We start from the raw sequence: 21,165 nt of genomic DNA, 5'->3' as shown, positions 1-21,165 counted from the left end.
CGTTAGCCAGAACCTCTTTACCAGGGCCAGCCCAAGCCTTTATGGGGCCTTAAGCAGAATTGATTTGGGGGCCCCTTGGTGACGCAGAGGGGCATAATTTTTTTTAATCCTTGTGCTGCCTTCGGGTCACATGACCCAAAGGTTCATAACGAACCATCGTTGTGTTTACCCAATTTTACCCAATACAAAAACAAATAAAAATAATTTTATTTTAACCTTCGCAATGTGGGGGGTCTGAGACAGCCATACGGTTAAAAGAAAATGCTTCACTTTGTTTTTGTATGCGGTACAGTTGTCGCAATACGACGGTGGGTCATAACGACTGATGGATCAGAATGACCCGAAGATAACACAAGGGTTAAGCTGTAATTTCATGTGCTCTTGGGGGCCCTCTGGTGGCCACGGGGGCCCTAAGCAGCCGCTTAGTTCGCTTATGCCTTGGGCCGTCTCTGCTCTTTACAGACCACACATTATGGCTTTGGAACATCGGCTGGCCTTGTCCAAGAAAATCCCAACTTTAAATATACATCGTCATACTTTCTGCGCTTTCTGCTGGCTTCAGACATTAGGTGTTGTAGCAGAGCCAACAGACAAACCACGTACCATCACACCTTTCCCCTACCGCCGACAAGGAGAAAGGGGGTTTTCCCCCTTGTCCTTATCTCCAGAGCAGGAGCTTCAAAGCTTCTGGCCCAGCATGGGGTCAGAAGGTAGACCAAAATGGCCTTACAGTATGGAGACAAAGGATTTTAAGGAAGAACTAACTTTTCTGGATTTACAAACATATTCTCAAGGACTACATGGCTCATGGACACTATTTCAATGACAGTAGTTACATTTACATTTACATTTAGTCATTTAGCAGACGCTCTTATCCAGAGCGACTTACAGTAAGTACAGGGACATTCCCCCCGAGGCAAGTAGGGTGAAGTGCCTTGCCCAATGACGCAACGCCATTTGGCACGGCCAGGAATCAAACTGACAACCTTCAGATTACTAGCCCGATTCCCTAACCGCTCAGCCACCTGACTCCCAGATATCAAAATGATTCTAATCTACAAACTAAACCATTTATTAATATTGTATTGTTATATTTTGAAGTATAAGCAATACATGGACATTTGAAATAGCTGAACTCTGAAAAGTTATCAACCACTTCACACCCATACGTCAATCTCAGGATGGACGCCCAGGTGGGAGTAACTGACCAATCAAAGAGTTCACCTCCAAAAGGATACCCCCTTTCTCAAGGATTATAAAACCTTGACGCACAAGCAATCCTTGCTTTTTCGCAAGGATTCACCGGAAGTGTTCACGACACATCTGACCTATCCTTCTCAATCAGCAACTCACTGGACCACTAGGAACTTGAACGAAAGATTCCTTTGCTCTAACCGTTTGACAACGACGAACGGAACTTTGACTCTTCTTCTTCAAACTGACAACAGTAACTGCGATATTGCTACATTTCTTACTTGTGAACATTGGCATATTGTGATTTAATTTGTTACGTTTGATTTTAGTTTGCAAATGATTTAACCTAACTTTTGTTAGGATTAGTTAACATACTCTCCCATTGTTCTCCAGAAGCCTATCTCTCTCTCTCTCTCTTGCCCCTCCCCACACGCTCTCAACCTACCATCTTGTACCAACCCTCATCATAGTTTAGGACCTACTGTATACAGTTCAACTCAACTCACTTTCAACTAACCTATAACTTCTCTGGTATTTGTTCATTATAATTACATTTCCTTAAATAAATCATTGTTAATAATACTCGCGTTATCCCTCACGTTATCTGATCTGCTCTACTTTCATAGAATTCACTACTTAAGATTAGACTAATTATTACGAAGGCTATTATTCAATAAGGTTTCCTCTGTCCCTTTAACAAATAAGATTTGGTGCCCCTAAGAACTACATACTTAATTATAAATTAAGTATTGCTAATCTTAAACGAGCAAACCCCGCTACACCCACTTCATGCGAGCTTGCAAATGTCTTACTTTCTTAGCCTACAGCAACAAATATGAGATGCGACTTGAAAATCGGCAATAATGTTTGTGAATTTGTGACGAATCTGGTGATAGAGGCCGACGGCAGCTGCTGCTGTTAGGTGAACATACAGATCACATGCTTACGGAAACCAGGTAGTCTGGAAACTAGGGCGATAACCAGGGGCGTCGTTAGACCCTTTTTACTGGGGCACGTGCCCCAGTAAAAAAACTATTGATGTCCCTGCCAAAGCTGATATCAAACTTGCGTCCCTGAACTCTTGTATAGTGGGTTAAGCAAGGGGAGTTTCTATATCCTAGTAGGGCATTGTGCGCAGCAAGCTTGAAAGAAAGAAAAAAAGGGATATGAAGGGCCTGTGTCCCAGTAGAGTTTTATGTCTAACAACGCCTCTGGCGATAACACATCTTGATTTAATTTTTCTCTTACTTTAGGATTATGGAATGCCGTGTTAGTCAAAAATAAATAAATAAATATATAGGTAAATAAATAAATACATAAATAAATATGGCTATGAAATAAACCCAGAAATAAAAAAAACATGGCAATAAATATATAAATATAGCATCATATATTATATATGAATCCATTTACTTACATCAATAAATAAATACATTTACTTATTTCAAAATGATGTTTTTGTAAAGATGACATTTATTTATTTCATGGGACTTTTATTTCCTAACGCCACGTATATTTCCGAACACCACATTTATTTCTGTGCTCTAGTAGATCAAATTGATCAGCATGGCTTGTCAGGAGATATCATTTTGGCACACATTGAAGATATTGTAGAGGTACTTGGGCTGATAAGAACATAGCCATTGATCACAAAGTCTTAAATAGTTTGAGACTTATCGAGCACTGTGTTCGTGTGCAAGATGTACATGTAGTATGGGGGGTGATTAGTGACAGGTAATATTAGCTAACAAAGCTAGCAACCATCGCTACGCCTAAAGGCCGAATTATACTACTCTGACTCCGTTACGGAGACGGACGGAGTCGGATGGATTAGTTGAATTTATAGTACTCCGAAGGCTTTGGGTGCTGAAAACAATTCACCGTCAGAAGAGTAGGTGGCGCTGCACTGCGATGCTAGCTAGGTTATCGAAAAGTCAGAGCAAATTTACAAATTAGCCGTTTCATCAATAAAATAAGCACATTTTCAGCAACTACACTGCCCATTTCTCATCACATTTAAATTCAGATGCTGATTTACATGTACTGTTTAGCTGAAATATGAATTGTAAAAACTTACAGCAATGGCGGTCAAAGGATTCTGTTCGTCTTGTTCTTAATACGGACCAATCACAGCCCGTAAAATGACGGACGGATAGTCAGGAAAATCAGGAGGTGCACGTAGAGCTCTCCGAGGGGCTCGGAGAGGGCGTTCCACATCGGAGAGGGCGATCCCTGTGTCTGTCTCCGGGAAAACGGAGTAGTATAAATCGGCCTTAACAAAGAAGACAATCACTGCCACCGCTACGTCGCTACTTCTCCAAAGCAGACAATCATTGCCACTGCTACGTCACTACGTCTGCCATTATGTGGATAGCTAGGTCGATAAGAAGGCAGCTAGCTATAACTATCTAGCCTCACCATTATGCCATGCCGGTATTACCATTTAGTGAGACCTGAAGTGAAGCCAGACCATTCAAGACATTACCCATACCTTTGGATTTACTGCTTCAAATTGAAAAGTGAGGTGATCCTTCGATTAAAGTCAAGTTTCTTAACACGTTGTCAATATTAGCAATGAAAAGTTGCAACTAACCAAGACGTGTCCAGACCAAGACCCATTCAACACAGTACACAATACCCGAACCCATCCATCCATCCATCATCTTCCGCTTGTCCGGGGGTCAGGTCGCGGGGGCAGCAACCTAAGCAGGGAGGCCCAGACTTTCCTCTCCCCGGCCACTTCCACCAACTCTTCCTGGGGGACCCCGAGGCGTTCCCAGGCCAGCCGAGAGACATAGTCCCTCCAGCGTGTCCTGGGTCTGCCTCTTCCCAGTGGGACGTGCCCAGAACACCTCACCAGGGAGGCGTCCAGGAGGCATCCTTATCAGATGCCCGAGCCACCTCAACTGGCCCCTCTCGACGCGGAGGAGCAGCGGTTCTACTCTGAGCCCCTCCCGGATGACCGAGCTTCTCACCCTATCTCTAAGGGAGAGCCCGGACACCCTGCGGAGAAAACTCATTTCGGCCGCTTGTATTCGCGATCTCGTTCTTTCGGTCACTACCCACAGTTCGTGACCATAGGTGAGGGTAGGAACGTAGATCGACTGGTAAATAGAGAGCTTCGCCTTTCGACTCAGCTCCTTCTTCACCACAACGGACCGATGCAGAGCCCGCATCACTGCGGACGCCGCACCGATCCGCCTGTCGATCTCGCGCTCCATCCTTCCCTCACTCGTGAACAAGACCCTGAGATACTTGAACTCCTCCGCTTGGGACAAGATCTCCTCCCCGACCCGGAGATTGCACTCCACCTTTTTCCGGTCGATAACCATGGCCTCAGATTTGGAGGTGCTGATTCCCATCCCAGCCACTTCGCATTCGGTTGTGAACCGCTCCAGTGAGAGCTGGAGGTCACGGCCCGATGAAGCCAACAGGACCACATCATCCGCAAAAAGCAGCGACCCGATCCTGAGGTCCCCAAACAGGACCCCCTCAACGCCCTGGCTGCGCCTAGAAATTCTGTCCATATAAGTTATGAACAGAATCGGTGACAAAGGGCAGCCCTGGCGGAGTCCAACCCTCACCGGGAACAAGTTCGACTTACTACCGGCAATGCGGACCAAACTCTGGCACCGGTCGTACAGGGACCGAACAGCCCCGATCAGGGAGTCCGGTACCCCGTACTCCCGGAGCACCCCCCACATGAGCCCCCGAGGGACACGGTCGAACGCCTTTTCCAAATCCACAAAACATGTGTAGACTGGTTGGGCGAACTCCCATGCACCCTCCAGAACCCTGCCGAGGGTATAGAGCTGGTCCACAGTTTCACGGCCAGGACAAAAACCACATTGCTCCTCCTGAATCCAAGGTTCGACAATCCGACGGACCCTCCTCTCCAGCACCCCTGAATAGACTTTCCCAGGGAGGCTGAGGAGTGTGATCCCCCTAAAGTTGGAGCACACCCTCCGGTCCCAGAGCCTTAAGGAACTCCGGGCGGACCTCATCCACCCCAGGGGCCTTGCCACCGCAGAGCTTTTCAACCACCTCGGCGACCTCAGCCCCAGAGATAGAAGGGCCCCCCCCAATGTCCCCAGCCTCCACGTCGGAACGCGTGTTGGTGGGATTAAGGAGGTCTTCAAAGTATTCCTTCCACCGATCCAGGACGTCCCCCATCGAGGTCAGCAGCGCACCATCCCCACCATATACAGCGTTGACAGTGCACTGCTTCCCCCTCCTGAGTCGCCGGATGGTGGTCCACCGAACCCAGATAGTATAATTTATGTAATTCTTCAATATTAAATCAAACCACGACCACCCGACTCGTTTTAATGACCATGAAGTGGAATAATATCACACTGTTGTAATTATGAAAGATGGAGAATGAGTATGGATTATATTATTGAAGTATGCCTTTTAATCACCTTTGTACTTTTATACTTTTATATGTTACACTACTGGAAAAGCCTGATGCAAAGCCACTGATTGTTTAGTATTTCCCCTAAGATATAGAAGGAAAATTAAGCTCAAAAAGTGTTATTTTGGATGATTGGGGCTGGGTGTGAAAGAAGGCTATAAGATCAGGTTCCCACCATAGAAAAACAACAAAACGCCCAGTGTGTCTGGCCATCAAGGTCAGAGCAAGTCTAAAAAAAATAGGGGATTTCTCTTTGCACCTGTAATTTGAAGCCTCTAGAGAGAGAGACCAATAGAGTGTAAAATGAATTATGCATTTGTGATAAACAATATTGTACCAATAGCAAATGTACAGAACTGATAAGGTTTTGATATAAAAGGTTATGTCCGGAGAATATTTCTCAGTCTGATTCTGCAGAATTTGGCTCATGTTTGAAAGGAATCACCCTGTTTGTATTGGATTCTGATTAAACACTTTGCATCAAACTCTGGAGGTTTTTGTGCTGTTTTCAAAACTTAGAAAAATTAACCCAAGGACTTAGTACTTTGATTTTCTTCATCAACCAGTCAGTGACAAAACGGGTTTGGCTGCTCAGGTCTCTGCCAATACAGCCCAACATTAGCTAGCCGAAATGCCACACTGATGATGTCCTATTATTATTTTCCCCATTGATAGCTAGCCAGCCACTTAGCCTACAGTTGCCGACTTGAGACCGGTTATAGCTAACATACCACCTAATGGAAGACGTAGCGGTGGCTAGGGGCGTCTTAATAGCACTTGAGGCCCCTGGGCTATGGAATTTTCTTTCATTTTTTGAGGCCCCCCGCCCACAATCAATTTATTTTTGCCCCCCTAAGGATCCGTCAATATTTGGACTACATAGACAATGTCTGCGTCAAAAGTTTTGTCTTGGTTGCGATTGAGTTGCTTGTATTTTTTATTTACGTTCGGTTGCACGGTTTAGGCTGAAATTCAGTTTTTGTGGCAAAAAGTGCTTTGTGTCAACGAAGGGAACTCAGTGCTAGCCTACGTCACAACGTCAGCACACGTTAGCAACGACTCATGGCTCCAACGTGCATTGCTGTTGCACAGCAAGTATCTTATCGTGCCATGGTGTACTAGCAGCATTATACATTTAAGCAATTCAAGACTTGCGTTTACAGTAAGTAATGTCACATTTAATAATGTATTTAAACTAAAGCTTGTGTGGTGCGTCGCTGTCTTCAATGCCACAGCCTAAACTTTATGTAAAAAGAAACGTTTTTAATTTCAAACAATCCCCTCAGTGTAGTTTGGCTAGCAACAGCAACTAGGCTAGCTTGCTCGTAGCACAATTCAGCTTCTCCAAGCAGGGCTCTAGCAGGACTGAGACCAAAAAGTCGCGTTTGGGGGCATTTTTTCAGTTAGCAGATGGTACTGTTTGAATCGCGATTCCATCTGAAAAATACTGCCGGTGACAACGTTGTTAGAATATCTTGTCTCAAACGGGGTTTCAGCTTGTTTCATATTAAATGGACCCATCTGCAACCAACGCAAGCAAGCACACCCTACAATTTCCCCAGAAATTGTACCCTCTCATCTGAATGGTAAACCTCGGAAGCTCTAGCCCAGAAAATGGCTTCAAAGACGTTTTACCTTTTCACGCCTTCAGAGAGGTGTGGTCGTTTTGTGTAATCATTAGAAACGTCAAGCACCAGCCGCAGTGAAAAAATAGCTAGCAGGTGCTTCAGCACCCCCAAGAAAATCCAAAGCACCCCAATAGCACCCCCAAAAGTAATTTCTGGAAAATCCGATCGGAGAATCGGATGTTAATTGTATGGAGTCTGACACGTAGCAGTCCGCTGATACGTTTAAATTAACGTTCAAATTAGCATCATGAGGGGCCAAGTTTTGCTAATTTATTAATAGTATTTATATTTATATATAATATATATATATAATTGCAGCTCCCCCTGTCAATTATCTAGTACCCCCTCAGCACTTGCATTCAAAATTATCTGGTGTTTTATCACCCAGTATTTTTGCACTGACTACATTGTAACCTGGCCCGATTATGGTTTAAGTTATGTGTTAAGTTGTTGGTGCAAATCGCATTTTAAGAGTTTAACAGGTCAAACAAAGAAAAATGTATCCTGATTTGCCTATTCATTCTATTTAGTCCGTGGATGTAGGCTAAAACGAATGTATGACAAAAATGTATGGCGAACATGCAGAAGGCATGCTTGAAAGTTGACACAACTACTGGTGAAACATTATATTTAAAGGTACTTGACTCGAGACCAGGCGCACAGGAAGGTATTTTGAGTGGGGGTGCTGAGGTACTGTCTATAATCTAGGCTACAGTATTGCATGGGGAAAAAATAAGCATATATATATATATATATATATATATAAGTTGCATATGTAAAATAAAAACTCGGACATGAACATGAACACTCTCGGTCTCTCGCTCACTAGCGCTCGCTCACACACAAAAAGTTCTAATTGCCCCATGTTCGTTCACGTTCTTCTTTATTTTTCGTTAGCTAGTAACTACATATAAATCTTTTGAGGTTATAACCATCAACTACATACTTGTGCAAGGGAGCCCTTGCAACGTCTGCTGATAGAAAACAGGCCTGCCTGCAGTCCAGAACTTTCAACAGTTGAAAACATTTGGTGAATCATGAAACAAAATATGACAAAGAAAACCCAGGACCGTTGAGCAGCAGGAATCCTGTATCAGACACAAAAGGGACAACATTCCTCTCCCACAACTCCAGCAACTGGTCTCCTCAGTTCCCAGACAGATACAGACTGTTATTGAAAGAAGAGGGAATGATACACAGTTGTGAACATGGCCTTGTCCTAACCGTTTTTTTTTTTTTTTACCTTTCATCAGTTTAAACATTTGATATGTTTTCTTAGTGAATAACATTTGGGTTTATGAGATTTGCCAATCATTGTATTCTGTGTTTTATTAATTTTTTCACAACGTCCCAACTTTTGGGGAATTGGGGTTGTGTATTGATCAAGTTAAAGGGGAAACTTCTACTTTGAAAGAACAGGTAGTGCTGACTAATCATTTGGCCAATGACAGGCCTTTCACGTTTAGCTCCACCCACGTGAGAAAAATCGAAATATCAAGTCGTTTTACGGTTTATGTCTAAAAGACGAGATAACAAAATAACAAGTCAATATCCGTTTTTCCGTTTTTGAAAAAAAACGGATTCACAAACATTTTTATTATTCCTGCTTGTTCCGTTTTGATGGGATAAGGAATTAAACTCACGTACACGTGAGTTTAATTCAAATCAACTTGAGCCATTAACCTTGGCTCAAGTTGGATTTACTTTTATTTTGAAAATCCGAAAAACATTGCCTCTGGCAGTAAGGACATTTTCCAGACCCTCCTTGACTTGCCACGAACACAGCTATACTAGCATGATGAAGACATCGTTTATTTTTCAACGGTATTTTCTACAAATGTATGTCCTCGCTCATTTTGTTTTTTCTAATACATCAAACGGTGATGTGAAAATAGAGGTTTTATTCAAACCTGAGATCTGCACAGAGAGAAGCACAAAGGGAAAACTTCTAAACGCACACTATGATGGATACCTTGCAAAAGACGGATCTCAGTTCTACTGCAGGTATTTAACACAAGAAAGACTAAATCATCAGTTTTTAAGTATAAAGGTATTGGTTGTGTATGGGTTCATGTCATGGACATTATCCATGACATGAAATGTCACCACTATCAAATATTACAGACGAAAGTTTCAAATCCTATAACATTTGTTACTTCCAAGCCCTCACGGTGTTTCATATCGTTAATGGAGCGGTAAAATAATGTAGAAAGGTTATTGCCAGGGCTGTCAAGTCTCATACATTCGCCGTGATACTCACGCATTTCAACCATTTCTCAGCGAGGTGAAGATAGTTTCATATTCGACATTCGACATTCGTCTCACATTCGGAAAACGCTACTTTGCAGCGTCGAGTTAGGGACCGGGTGAAAATTACCCGTACAATTTTGAAAAATTATGACTTTTATAATGATTTTATGACTATAAAACCTCAAACAAACAGCAGAGTATTCCAACAATGTCTGGTATACTTCCACAGCCTTTAATTTTTCAATAATGTTTTTAAAAGAATGATATAAAATCGCTAATCTCTGAAAATAGCATGAAATCCTTGCTAATCTCAATATCTTTTTCAAATTTGTATAAAAAAATCTCAAATATACACCAGATTATTCTAATAATGTCTGGCCTACTTCCACACCCTTTACTTTTTCAATAATGTTTTTAAAAGAATGATAGAAAATCGCTAATCTCTGAAAATAGCATGAAATCCTTGCTAATCTCAATATCTTTTTCAAATTTGTATAAAAAAATCTCAAATATACACCAGATTATTCTAATAATGTCTGGCCTACTTCCACACCCTTTACTTTTTCAATAAAACTTTTTTTTAACCCTTGTGTTATCTTCGGGTCATTCTGACCCATCAGTCATTGTGACCCACCGTCGTATTGCGACAACTTTACCGCATACAAAAACAAAGTGACGCATTTTCTTTTAACCATTGGGCTGTCTCAGACCCCCCACATTGCGAAGGTTAAAAGAAAATTATTTTTATTTGTTTTTGTATTGGGTAAAATTGGGTAAACACAACGATGGTTCGTTATGAACCTTTGGGTCATGTGACCCGAAGGCAGCACGAGGGTTAAATGATAGAAAATCGCTAATCTCTGAAAATAGCATGAAATCCTCGCTAATCTCAATATCTTTTTCAAACTTGTGTCAAAAAATCTCAAATATACACCAGATTATTCTAATAATGTCTGGCCTACTTCCACACCCTTTACTTTTTCAATAATGGTTTTAAAAGAATGATCGAAAATCGCTAATCTCTGAAAATAGCATGAAATCCTCGCTAATCTCAATATCTTTTTCAAACTTGTGTCAAAAAATCTCAAATATACACCAGATTATTCTAATAATGTCTGGCCTACTTCCACACCCTTTACTTTTTCAATAAAACTTTAAAAAAAATGATAGAAAATCGCTAATCTATGAAAATAGCATGAAATCCTCGCTAATCTCAATATCTTTTTCAAATTTGTTTCAAGAAATTTCAAATATACACCAGATTATTCTAATAATGTCTGGCCTACTTCCACACCCTTTACTTTTTCAATAAAACTTTTCAAAAAATGATAGAAAATCGCTAATCTCTGAAAATAGCATGAAATCATCGCTAATCTCAATATCTTTTTCAAATTTGTATCAAAAAATCTCAAATATACACCAGATTATTCTAATAATGTCTGGCCTACTTCCACACCCTTTACCTTTTCAATAAAACTTTTTTTTAAATGATAGAAAATCGCTAATCTCTGAAAATAGCATGAAATCCTTGCTAATCTCAATATCTTTTTCAAATTTGTTTCAAGAAATTTCAAATATACACCAGATTATTCTAATAATGTCTGGCCTACTTCCACACCCTTTACTTTTTCAATAAAACTTTTTAAAAAATGATAGAAAATCGCTAATCTCTGAAAATAGCATGAAATCCACGCTAAACATCATAACTCTAATCTTTATTACTGTGGTATTAGTCATTTATTAAAACAGACATTATTTTTAGTGCAGGACATTTTCAGGCACTCCGTCTGTTGCAGGCAAGGCATTTCCAGTCTGTTTCTGTTCTGGCGGCGTTGAACTCTCTGTGGGTCATGTCCAAGCACTCTGCATGATACCACCTCATGCATTCAGAGCATGCAATCTATATAATGTCAAGTAGAAGAGTATTAATGAGAGTAGCAATTGTTTTTCATTCAGACGTCAAAGGATTATTCCAAACACTATTCACTGAATAAAAACTGTGTTTAAGATATAGCAAAACTGTTCATTACTATGGGATTAACATCATCCAATTTCAAAAGACTAGTTATACTTTCTCATTACAAGCTATGCAATTTGTAATACTGTAGTCTGACCTTCATGCCAGAGGGAGATATGTTGCCATTATCACTGTATGTTTAGCCTGGTTTTTATTGTTTTTAAAGTATGTAGAGACTCTCCAATCATCTGGTTGCTTTGTAGTTACACATTTCTAGACTAAACTGATAGTCATGCAGTTCCAGTGGAGACATACATTTAGTCATTTAGCAGACGCTCTTATCCAGAGTGACTTACAGTAAGTACAGGGACATTCTCCCCAAGGCCAGTAGGGTGAAGTGCCTTGCCCAAGGACACAACGTCATTTGGCACGGCCGGGAATCGAACCAGCAACATTCTGATTACTAGCCCGATTCCCTAACCGCTCAGCCACTTGACTCCCTTGACAATTTCTTCCACACTCTTCTTTCATTGGCTCCCTTGCATAGACCTGGTGCGCGCGTGTGTGTGTTTGCGTCATCAACCCTAGTTGAATCTCTGGTTCTGGTGTCGTAAAAACTCAACCATATAGGTGTCAAGCAAATGGTCACCAGAGTTTGCGTCTCCATCTAGCCCTTGTCAAACAGTATCTTTTTAAAACAAACAAACCCCCCCTTAGTCCTCAGCCCAAAGATAAGGGTCTTGTGTGTGTACCCAGAGTTCAGATTTGGGGGTAGGCCTCTCTTTGCACACAAGGAATGCTGAACACAGTATCATTTTATACAGAATAAAAAAGTTACATCTTCAATTTTTCTGACAGGCAGACACTCCATGTGATGGGGTGTGTCGAGGGGTTACATCAGAGTAATCTTACACATACCTCTCTCTCTCTCTCTCTCAGTATTGACTGGATTCAAAATATTCCTTACATATAAAGTGTTTTACCTAAGACTTGACAGCTGAGACTGTCAATGGAACCGTTGTGGTGGATGTGATCCTGTCTTCTTGTATGAAATGATTACTCGTCTTCTATTAGCGAGGATTTCATGCTATTTTCATAGATTAGCGATTTTCTATCATTTTTTAAAAAGTTTTATTGAAAAAGTAAAGGGTGTGGAAGTAGGCCAGACATTATTAGAATAATCTGGTGTATATTTGAGATTTTTGAAACAAATTTGAAAAAGATATTGAGATTAGCAAGGATTTCATGCTGTTTTCAGAGATTAGCGATTTTCTATCATTTTTTAAAAAGTTTTATTGAAAAAGTAAAGGGTGTGGAAGTAGGCCAGACATTATTAGAATAATCTGGTGTATATTTGAGATTTTTGAAACAAATTTGAAAAAGATATTGAGATTAGCAAGGATTTCATGCTATTTTCAGAGATTAGCGATTTTCTATCATTTAAAAAAAAGTTTTATTGAAAAAGTAAAGGGTGTGGAAGTAGGCCAGACATTATTAGAATAATCTGGTGTATATTTGAGATTTTTTGACACCAGTTTGAAAAAGATATTGAGATTAGCAAGGATTTCATGCTATTTTCAGAGATTAGCGATTTTCTATCATTCTTTTAAAAACATTATTGAAAAATAATTAAAGGCTGTGGAAGTATACCAGACATTGTTGGAATACTCTGCTGTTTGTTTGAGGTTTTATAGTCATAAAATCATTATAAAAGTCATAATTTTTCAAAATGGTATGGGTAATTTTCACCCGGTCCCTAACTTGACGCTGCAAAGTAGCGTTTTCCGAATGTGAGACGAATGTCGAATGTCAAATATGAAACTAACTTCACCTCGGTCCATTTCTCACGCAACACCTTGTATTTCTCAGAAGTAAGGGATAACTTGTTATCGATAAACGTATGGTAATGTCACGACAAACTTTTGATAAAACTTGAGATCCCTGGTTCTTGCCTTTACCGAATTAAGTAGGGCATTGAATGTTGTCCCAATTTTGCTTGTACATATGCAGACGTTTGAACGTATTGGGCACATAATGTTTTTTTGTAATTATTTTTAGCTGATTTCAAATATTCAGAGTACGTGTTAGTAAACATTAAATAAATAAATAGATAGGTAAATAAATACATAAATAAATATGGCTATGAAATAAACCCAGAAAAAAAAAAAAGATGGCAATAAATATATAAATATAGCATCATATAATTTATAGCATTTATTTATTTCATAGGACTTTTATTTCCTAATGCCACGTTTATTTACTTTTTGAGACTTTTATTTCGTAACGCCACATTTATTTCTGTGCTGTATTTATTTCCAATCCAACATGCAAACGAGGGGCGTGGTTATCTTCAGACCAAAGCAGCTGCACAAGATCGAAGGCAGGTAGGGACACTTGGATTGGAGAGATGATGGAAGACAGACTGAATCCCAATACTCCCCCTTACCCCTAGCCCTCGTTCACGTGCGTTCACGTGAGAGCTAGTGGTGTCCCAATACTCTTTTTGAGCTAGGGGTAGGGCTAAGACGAAGGGGTATACACCCCTTAAAACCAAGTAAGATCGGGAGCTTACTTGAAACCTAGGGCTATGTGAATACTGCGCGTCCGGCAACAATGGCGGCCAGATCATGCAGAGTCCGATAAATGTAATATTTTCGGCTTAATTAATTGATAAAAAAATTATGACAGTCTTGTTTTGTGCTATACACAGTCCTGTACATATTGTGACGATTCGCTATCTCCGTCACCGAGTACGTTCCCCACCCGGGTGCAGGACAGCAACAATGAGACGCTGAGACGGACAATTTGCAGCAATATCTCGGTTATATTTTCTTTTTCTTTTCAGCGGAGCCAGAACACTAGTAGACACTAGTAGTTTGCTACGCTAATGTTACTTGTATTGCTAATGTTGGAGATATCGATACGTGCTAGATGACGTACCCGTAACCAAGTGGCGTCCCATTTCTTAGGGAGATGTAGCCCTTACCCCTCAGTTTCGAGGGCCAAGGACTGGGGGTAAACTAAGGGCTAGGGGTAAGGGGTAGGGGTAAGGGGGAGTATTGGGATTCAGCCATAGTGTTAGAGATGGCATGCTGGCCTTAGTAGATCAAATTGATCAGCATGGCTTGTCAGGGGATATCATTTTGGCACACATTGAAGAGTTTGTAGAGGTACTTTGGCGGATAAGAACATAGACACATTGATCACTAAGCCTTAAATAGTTTGAGACTTATCGAGCACCGTGTTCGTGTGCAAGATGTAACTACAGGTAGTATGGGGGTGATTAGTGCCAGGTAATGTTAGCTAACAAAGCTAGCAAACGTTGCTACGCCTAAAGAAGACAGTCACTGCCACCGCTACGTCGCTACTTCTTCAAAGCAGACAATCACTGCATTGATGTAGGTAAATGGATTCAGCTATATAATTATATTATGCTTTATTTATTGCCATCTTTTTTTAATTTCAGGGTTTATTTCATCGCCATATTTACTTATTTATGTATTTATTAACCTATTTATTTATTTAATTTTGACTAACACGGCGTTCCATATACCTGATGGCAACCCGAATAACAAACTCAGTCACTATTCTTTAATAATTGACTATTATAATTGAATAATCATTTATTATTAGGATCTTATTGAGAGGAGGCGCAAATAATTTTGTTTTATGATCCACAATGACAAAAAAATATCATCATTTCATATCAAATGTAATTAACGCAGTCTCTTTCATTTTCAAATGTTCATTGCATGGATTATCCAAGCCAACATGTTTATGTGGGCCCCACATGGGTTACACTCAGGCAACAACGACATCTTACCTGAGGCCTGTTCCATAAGGCCGCTCAAAAAAGCTGGACTTAAAGTCCCAAACCTGACTTGAATTAGCTTAACAAGTCAAGCGGGGCTAAAGCGGTTCCATAAAGGCCAATTTCAGCTCACGAAATCCTACTAATTCAAGTCAGATTTAAGTTGTCAAGCTATGACATTGTTTTAATCAATACCTATCCAGTAGCCTAACTTTTTAACATGGTTTTTGTGTCGGGAAAATGTAAGATAGACGTATGGATGTAAAGGCCATATAGCAGGTTAAACACTACTGTTGATTAATGGGTACATGAAGCACTCAAGATATGTATATCATTTAAAATATCTCCAAATGGTGTCTCCAAAGGGTGTTAAAGACCAGTTTTTGTTGTTTTTGGTGTTAGCATTAGCATATTAGCGCAAATCGGCGATGATGTCACGTTTGGGGAGTCGTGGAGGAGAGAAGTCTCAGCCTAGTACTAGAGCTATGGCGACTGACTGGGATGAAGAGGTAGCAAAAACCACTGATGTGTATGATGGCCCGCAGCCGTATAATTTCAAACCAAGTAGACATGAGAGGGCAAATGAGGAATTGCCGAGACCTGATGGCCGTCAAAGCCAATAGAGCTCCGGACGTCACGTGACTTTACTGTTTACGTCGCCATTTTGGCAGGAAAGTAGTGGCTAAAATGAACGGCGCCAGCACGGATTTCAACCTGTCCGAGTTCACTGCGCACTTTAATTCAAAAGACATAGGCAGCTATAAAGCAAAACTTGATCGATTAAACATTAGTGATTCATATAATTCTCCCGGAGTTATTTTTACGACCTTTACGAGTGAAACGGAAGGCTTCCCTTACCTTCTGTATCCAGATATTTACAACTCTCTATCAACTTTAATTCGTCCTACTCTGGAGAGTCTTTGAAAGCCTACAAAAGCCTGGAGGGATATAAATGGACGCAATCAGCTGGATTAGTGATGAATATTCAGCTTTGAAGTCTACCGGCTACAAATTGCTATGTGTAACGTTAATGCAGTCAGTTTTATAACTTGTATTGCTAGCTAGCATTAGCTAGTCTGTAACGTTCGTCAACGGTTAGCTACTAACGTTTGCTAACGTACATTATATCACACTTTACAGTGTGATATAATGCACTATAATGTACACTTTAGAGTACACTTATAGTGTATTTGAGGTTTACTTTTGAATACTGTAAAGTAGCCTGTGTAGTGCACTTTCAGTTCATAAAGTATACTTCCTAAAGTACTTCAAAGTATACTTTGGAATACTCTAAAGTAACCTGTGTAGTGCACTTTCAGTTAATGAAGTATACTTCCTAAAGTACTTAAAAGTATACCTTGGAATACTCTATAACCTGTGTAGTACACTTTCAGTTCATGAAGTATACTTACTAAAGTACCTCAAAGTATACTTTGCAATACTTTCAAGTGCACTTTCAATTAATGTAACTTCAAGAAGTAAACTTAATAAGTGTCAATTTACTATGATTTACTAATATATTTAAATGTTTAGGGGACCCTCAAACGCCGCTAATCTTGCGTCATTTCGCGAGAAGAAGCCCTCGCCAAGTGACACTGCAGATTCTTAGCTGAAAGAAGCAATTAACTGTGTATGCACTACATTTAGTCATTTATCAGACGCACTAACTTTATAATAATACAGCTCTTATGAAACGTAACAGTCATTTAACTCATGGTTACAATGGTAAACCAGCACAACAATGACAATTACCACGCAACAAAACACTACATTCTAAGCAGACACATTTAAAAAACGAAATTCATGAAGTTACATTTGTATTTCGAACAAACGGCAAATTTTAACACTATTTACCGCCTTGCATCATGGGAATTGACCAGCCAATGAGGTCCGTGTACTTTGCGGCCAATGGATTTTCGTTTTGAAATAGCTGTTTCCCGACTACCATTTAGAAATAGGAAAACAAAAAACGGAAAACTACCCATTCCGTTTATATTATAGGGCTTCAAAATGTTTTGGCAGTAATTAAGGTTAAAGCTTCAGTACCAAAAAAGATTCAATGTGCAATGCATAATAGATTTTCCTAGACATGAATAATTAGAATGAGATGGATCTAAAAAATGTAACCTGTAATGTACTTTAAAATTATTGGGTGTGCTTTGCCTTCGGCAAGGGCACAACCTTTGTTCTCTCACATATATATTTATTATTGTGAGAATGCTATTCAGCATTCTCACTATTGTTTTTCAACTTCTTAGTTCTTCCGCTGGTTTTTTGGCCTTTAACTAGTCCTGCATACTTTCACCGATTCCTACAATTTTTGTATCAAAACGTTCAGCTCCTTCAGGAGATGTTGGCTATGACTTTTGGTATTTCTCACTTTTATACTTTTTAAGACATTAAGGTTTTTGTGCAAATTATTCTCCCATTAAAAGTAATGGTAAATCCTTTCAAATCATTAAAAAGCTTCCTCCTCTTTCAAACGTAACTACTTCAGCATACTTTCAGCTAGAGACACCATTCAACCTTTAAAATGTTCACAAGACATTCAGCCAATTTTGAATTATGACAGTTTGAAATACATTAAAATGTTTGCTCCTTCTTGATTTTTATGAAAAGTCCTTTTTCTGATATTCAACTAAATTGTCAAACAAATTCATCTAACGTTCATATAGTTTAACTTACAGAAACAAGTTATACCTTAAAATGTAGGAAAAATGTTCCTCTTTCAGCCAATGTAACTATTAAAGAGCTCACACTTACAGATTTTCAGCTATGAGCCTTGAAGCGAGAGCAGCCTTTCAAATTCTCTCACTAACTTCAATGGAGAGGTGTGTAAAATCCGTCAGAGAAAGCAAGAAGGAAGACGATTTCGAAACTGCCGGTAGACACATTTCTGACCGCACAGACATATAAAGGACATCTCTAGTTTCGGCAGAGTCTTGGGTCTCAGAAAATATTTTATTGATTGGACGTGTAGTTTTGCGTCTAGGTCAACTTGTTTGAGGTGTGGATGCTAGGTAAATGTTTGTTTTTCTCTCTGCCTAGCTCGTTAGCTATCACAGCTGCGCCATCACCGTGGCAACCAAACAGACACGCACCATGAAAGCAGAATTGGGTACACGTTTTCGAAACTGCCAAGAGTTGTATTTATGACCGCACAGTCATCTAAAGGATATCTATGGTTTCGGCAGAGTTTGGGTCTCGGAAAATATCCTTATTTTTTGGATTGGACGTATAGTTTTGCGTCTAGGCTAACTTGTTTGAGGTGTGGATTCTAGCTACATTTCTGTTATTCTCTCTCATAATCGAGCTAGCGCGATGGCTCTCCATAACTAAAAACGTTTAGACTTCTTTTCCACAATCGACCAAATTGGCCAAACATGGTATGTACATTGAGCTTAAAGTGTACATAATCTAGCTAGATCGTTTTTATTTTAGCAAGTTTCACAGAAATCTGCAAAAATTGAGGCTCAAGACTGTCAGAGCTGACCGTCACGAACAGCCAAACCGGGGCTGGGGTTGCTGCAGCTGGCGTTAATCCTACGAACAAACGCTTCGTAAATGGAAAGTTTTTACTTTTAATTGACGATATTGAACACAGATGTTAAGTAAATTGTCTTTACTCTAAATATCTTCTCCGTTTTCAATTTGAAGCAGTAAATCTAACACAGTAGGAATTCTCCCACGACATCCGCTCGCTCTGCTTTGACTAACAAATATGTTCTCAGTCCACCATAGCTACATTAGACGAGCTAATTTTCGAGCACTTTCGATACAAGATACAAGCCATGTTAGAGTTGATATATATATATATATAATTGTGTGGTCAATGTAGAACATCAGACAGATTTGACATATGATCTTTTGTTATGGCCATTCTAGTGACACTACGACTGTCATCATACGGCGAAACCAGGTCACATAGCTAGCTACGTTTTTCCAGACATAATATTTGTTACCTAGCTACAAACAAATGCTTCGTAACTGAAGAGTATTTACTTTTTATTGGCGATATTGACAACAGAGGTTAAGGAACTTGTCTTTAATCAAAAGATGGTCTCCGTTTTCAATTTGAAGCAGTAGATATGGCTTACTGTAGAAAGTCTCCCATTGCATCCTCTCTCTAGCTTAGCTTCGGCTACAGATGGACGACAATCACGATGCATGCATTATTCACGCCTACGGTGTTAATACAGTCTGTAAAAATACCACTTTGACACACTTGCAAGATGATCCGCTGGTTAGATGTAGCATGATCTTATTTACTACCCACAATAGTTCAACTTTTTTTGCAGCAGCATTTTAATCAGTTAGCTCCAGGTCCTCTCTAAAATACATTTCAGACCTTTTGAAACCTGAGCAAATGACTTTCTACTAAATTTTCAAATTCTTCTGAATTATTTCTCTTTTTGCATTGTTCTTCTCTTTTCTGTAGTTTTATGCCTTCGTCCAGCTCCTGCCCCTTTCAAAAATACCTTTCGGGTGCTTTGAAGCTTCAGCTTATAACTTTCTACAACATTTTTACTATTTTCAGCTTTTTTAGCATGGTCAGCTATCCCCATTCAGGTTTTCGGCATTCTCACTGCTGTTTCGCAGGAACAGCCTTTTCTAGTTATTAATTATTTTTGCCCCCCTAAGGATCAGTCAATATTTGGACTACATAGACAACCTAGGTGTCAAAAGTTTCGTATTGGTAGCGATTGAGTTGCTTGTATTTGTATTTACCCTCCGTTGCACGGTTTAGGCTCAAGTTAAGTTTTTGTGGTGAAAAGTGAAGCTAACGGTGGCTAATTTGCTAGCCACAGTCACTGACGTTACTAACGTCACTACGTCACTAACGTCTCGAAAACACGCGTGACAACCTGTAGCAGAACATTCGTTTCGCATCTGTTAACTTGGGGGATAGCTAGGCTAACTATAGCTTTACTGCAAGGCAGCTGCAGAAACGCCACAAGCAAAGAGGCCACTATTTACTCCTTTTACTTTGTGATGTGAAACACAATTGTGAAATGTAATGTACAATATTAGCTGATATTAAGGAAGTAGGCCCACATCTACTTTCGGAAACAGTAGTCTACTATTTCACTGAAGCATTAGCATCATGACATTAGCCTCTGTTGCCCAGGCAACACATACTACAGTGGTCTATGATGCATCTGTTTTCAATCGTTAAAATGAACATTACTCACAAATACATTATCGTTGTAGGATTTATGACATTACATTACAAGTAAACGATTTGTTGGTGAAATTATCATTACCTGTGGTTTCAAACCAGTGTTGCTCACTGCAACGCTGTAGCCTACACGAGACACACTACAAAAACATCTACACAGCTGTTTAGGAAGTCAAACGGCGACAACATGTTCGGCACTCCCCTTACTTAAATAAAAAGTCTTTCAATAGGTGAAACTATCTGACTACTAACCTGAACTTCATTGCCACAGCCTAAACTTTGTCAATCTGTTCATGAAAATAATTTCAGCCTAAAACGTACAACGGAACGTTACATCGAATTCAACCAACACAATCGCAATCGCTACGAAGACGAACACAGCAGTAGTCTAGTACTGTACTGTAGTAGTACAATTTACCGCAGTAGCGGTTAGAACTGGTACTGTACTGTAGCGAGTGGTACGTGACAGTGGAGCGAGTGGTATGTGACAGTAGCTAGTGGTGCATGCCAGTGCCTCCACTGGCACGTGACAGTGGCTCGTGGTACGTGCCAGTGCCTCCACTGGTACGTGACAGTAGCTAGTGGTACATGCCAGTGCCTCTACTGGCACCTAGTGGTACGTGCCAGTGGAGCTAGTGGTACGTGACAGTAGCTAGTGGTACATGCCAGTGCCTCCGATGGTAGATGACAGTAGCTAGTGGTAGGTGACAGCGCTTCCACTGGTACATGACA

The 21,165-nt window shown here is 40.1% G+C and overlaps 1 protein-coding gene across 1 annotated transcript in view; it reads left to right on the top strand.

The window, feature by feature from the left end:
- Positions 1 to 8,981: 8,981 nt before the first annotated feature.
- fkbp7 (FKBP prolyl isomerase 7) overlaps positions 8,982 to 21,165 on the top strand; it is a 39,286-nt gene continuing 27,102 nt past the window's right edge. The window contains exon 1 of the mRNA XM_062457454.1: positions 8,982 to 9,240. Coding sequence (XP_062313438.1) covers positions 9,032 to 9,240 — 209 coding nt within the window. The 5' untranslated portion in view covers positions 8,982 to 9,031. The remainder of the gene's footprint in view (positions 9,241 to 21,165) is intronic.

The sequence above is a fragment of the Osmerus eperlanus genome, chromosome 3 (genome assembly GCF_963692335.1).
Source record: "Osmerus eperlanus chromosome 3, fOsmEpe2.1, whole genome shotgun sequence".
NCBI lineage: Eukaryota > Metazoa > Chordata > Actinopteri > Osmeriformes > Osmeridae > Osmerus > Osmerus eperlanus.
Note: the sequence above shows the minus strand (reverse complement) of the source record. Positions and strands in the feature narration are given on the sequence as shown.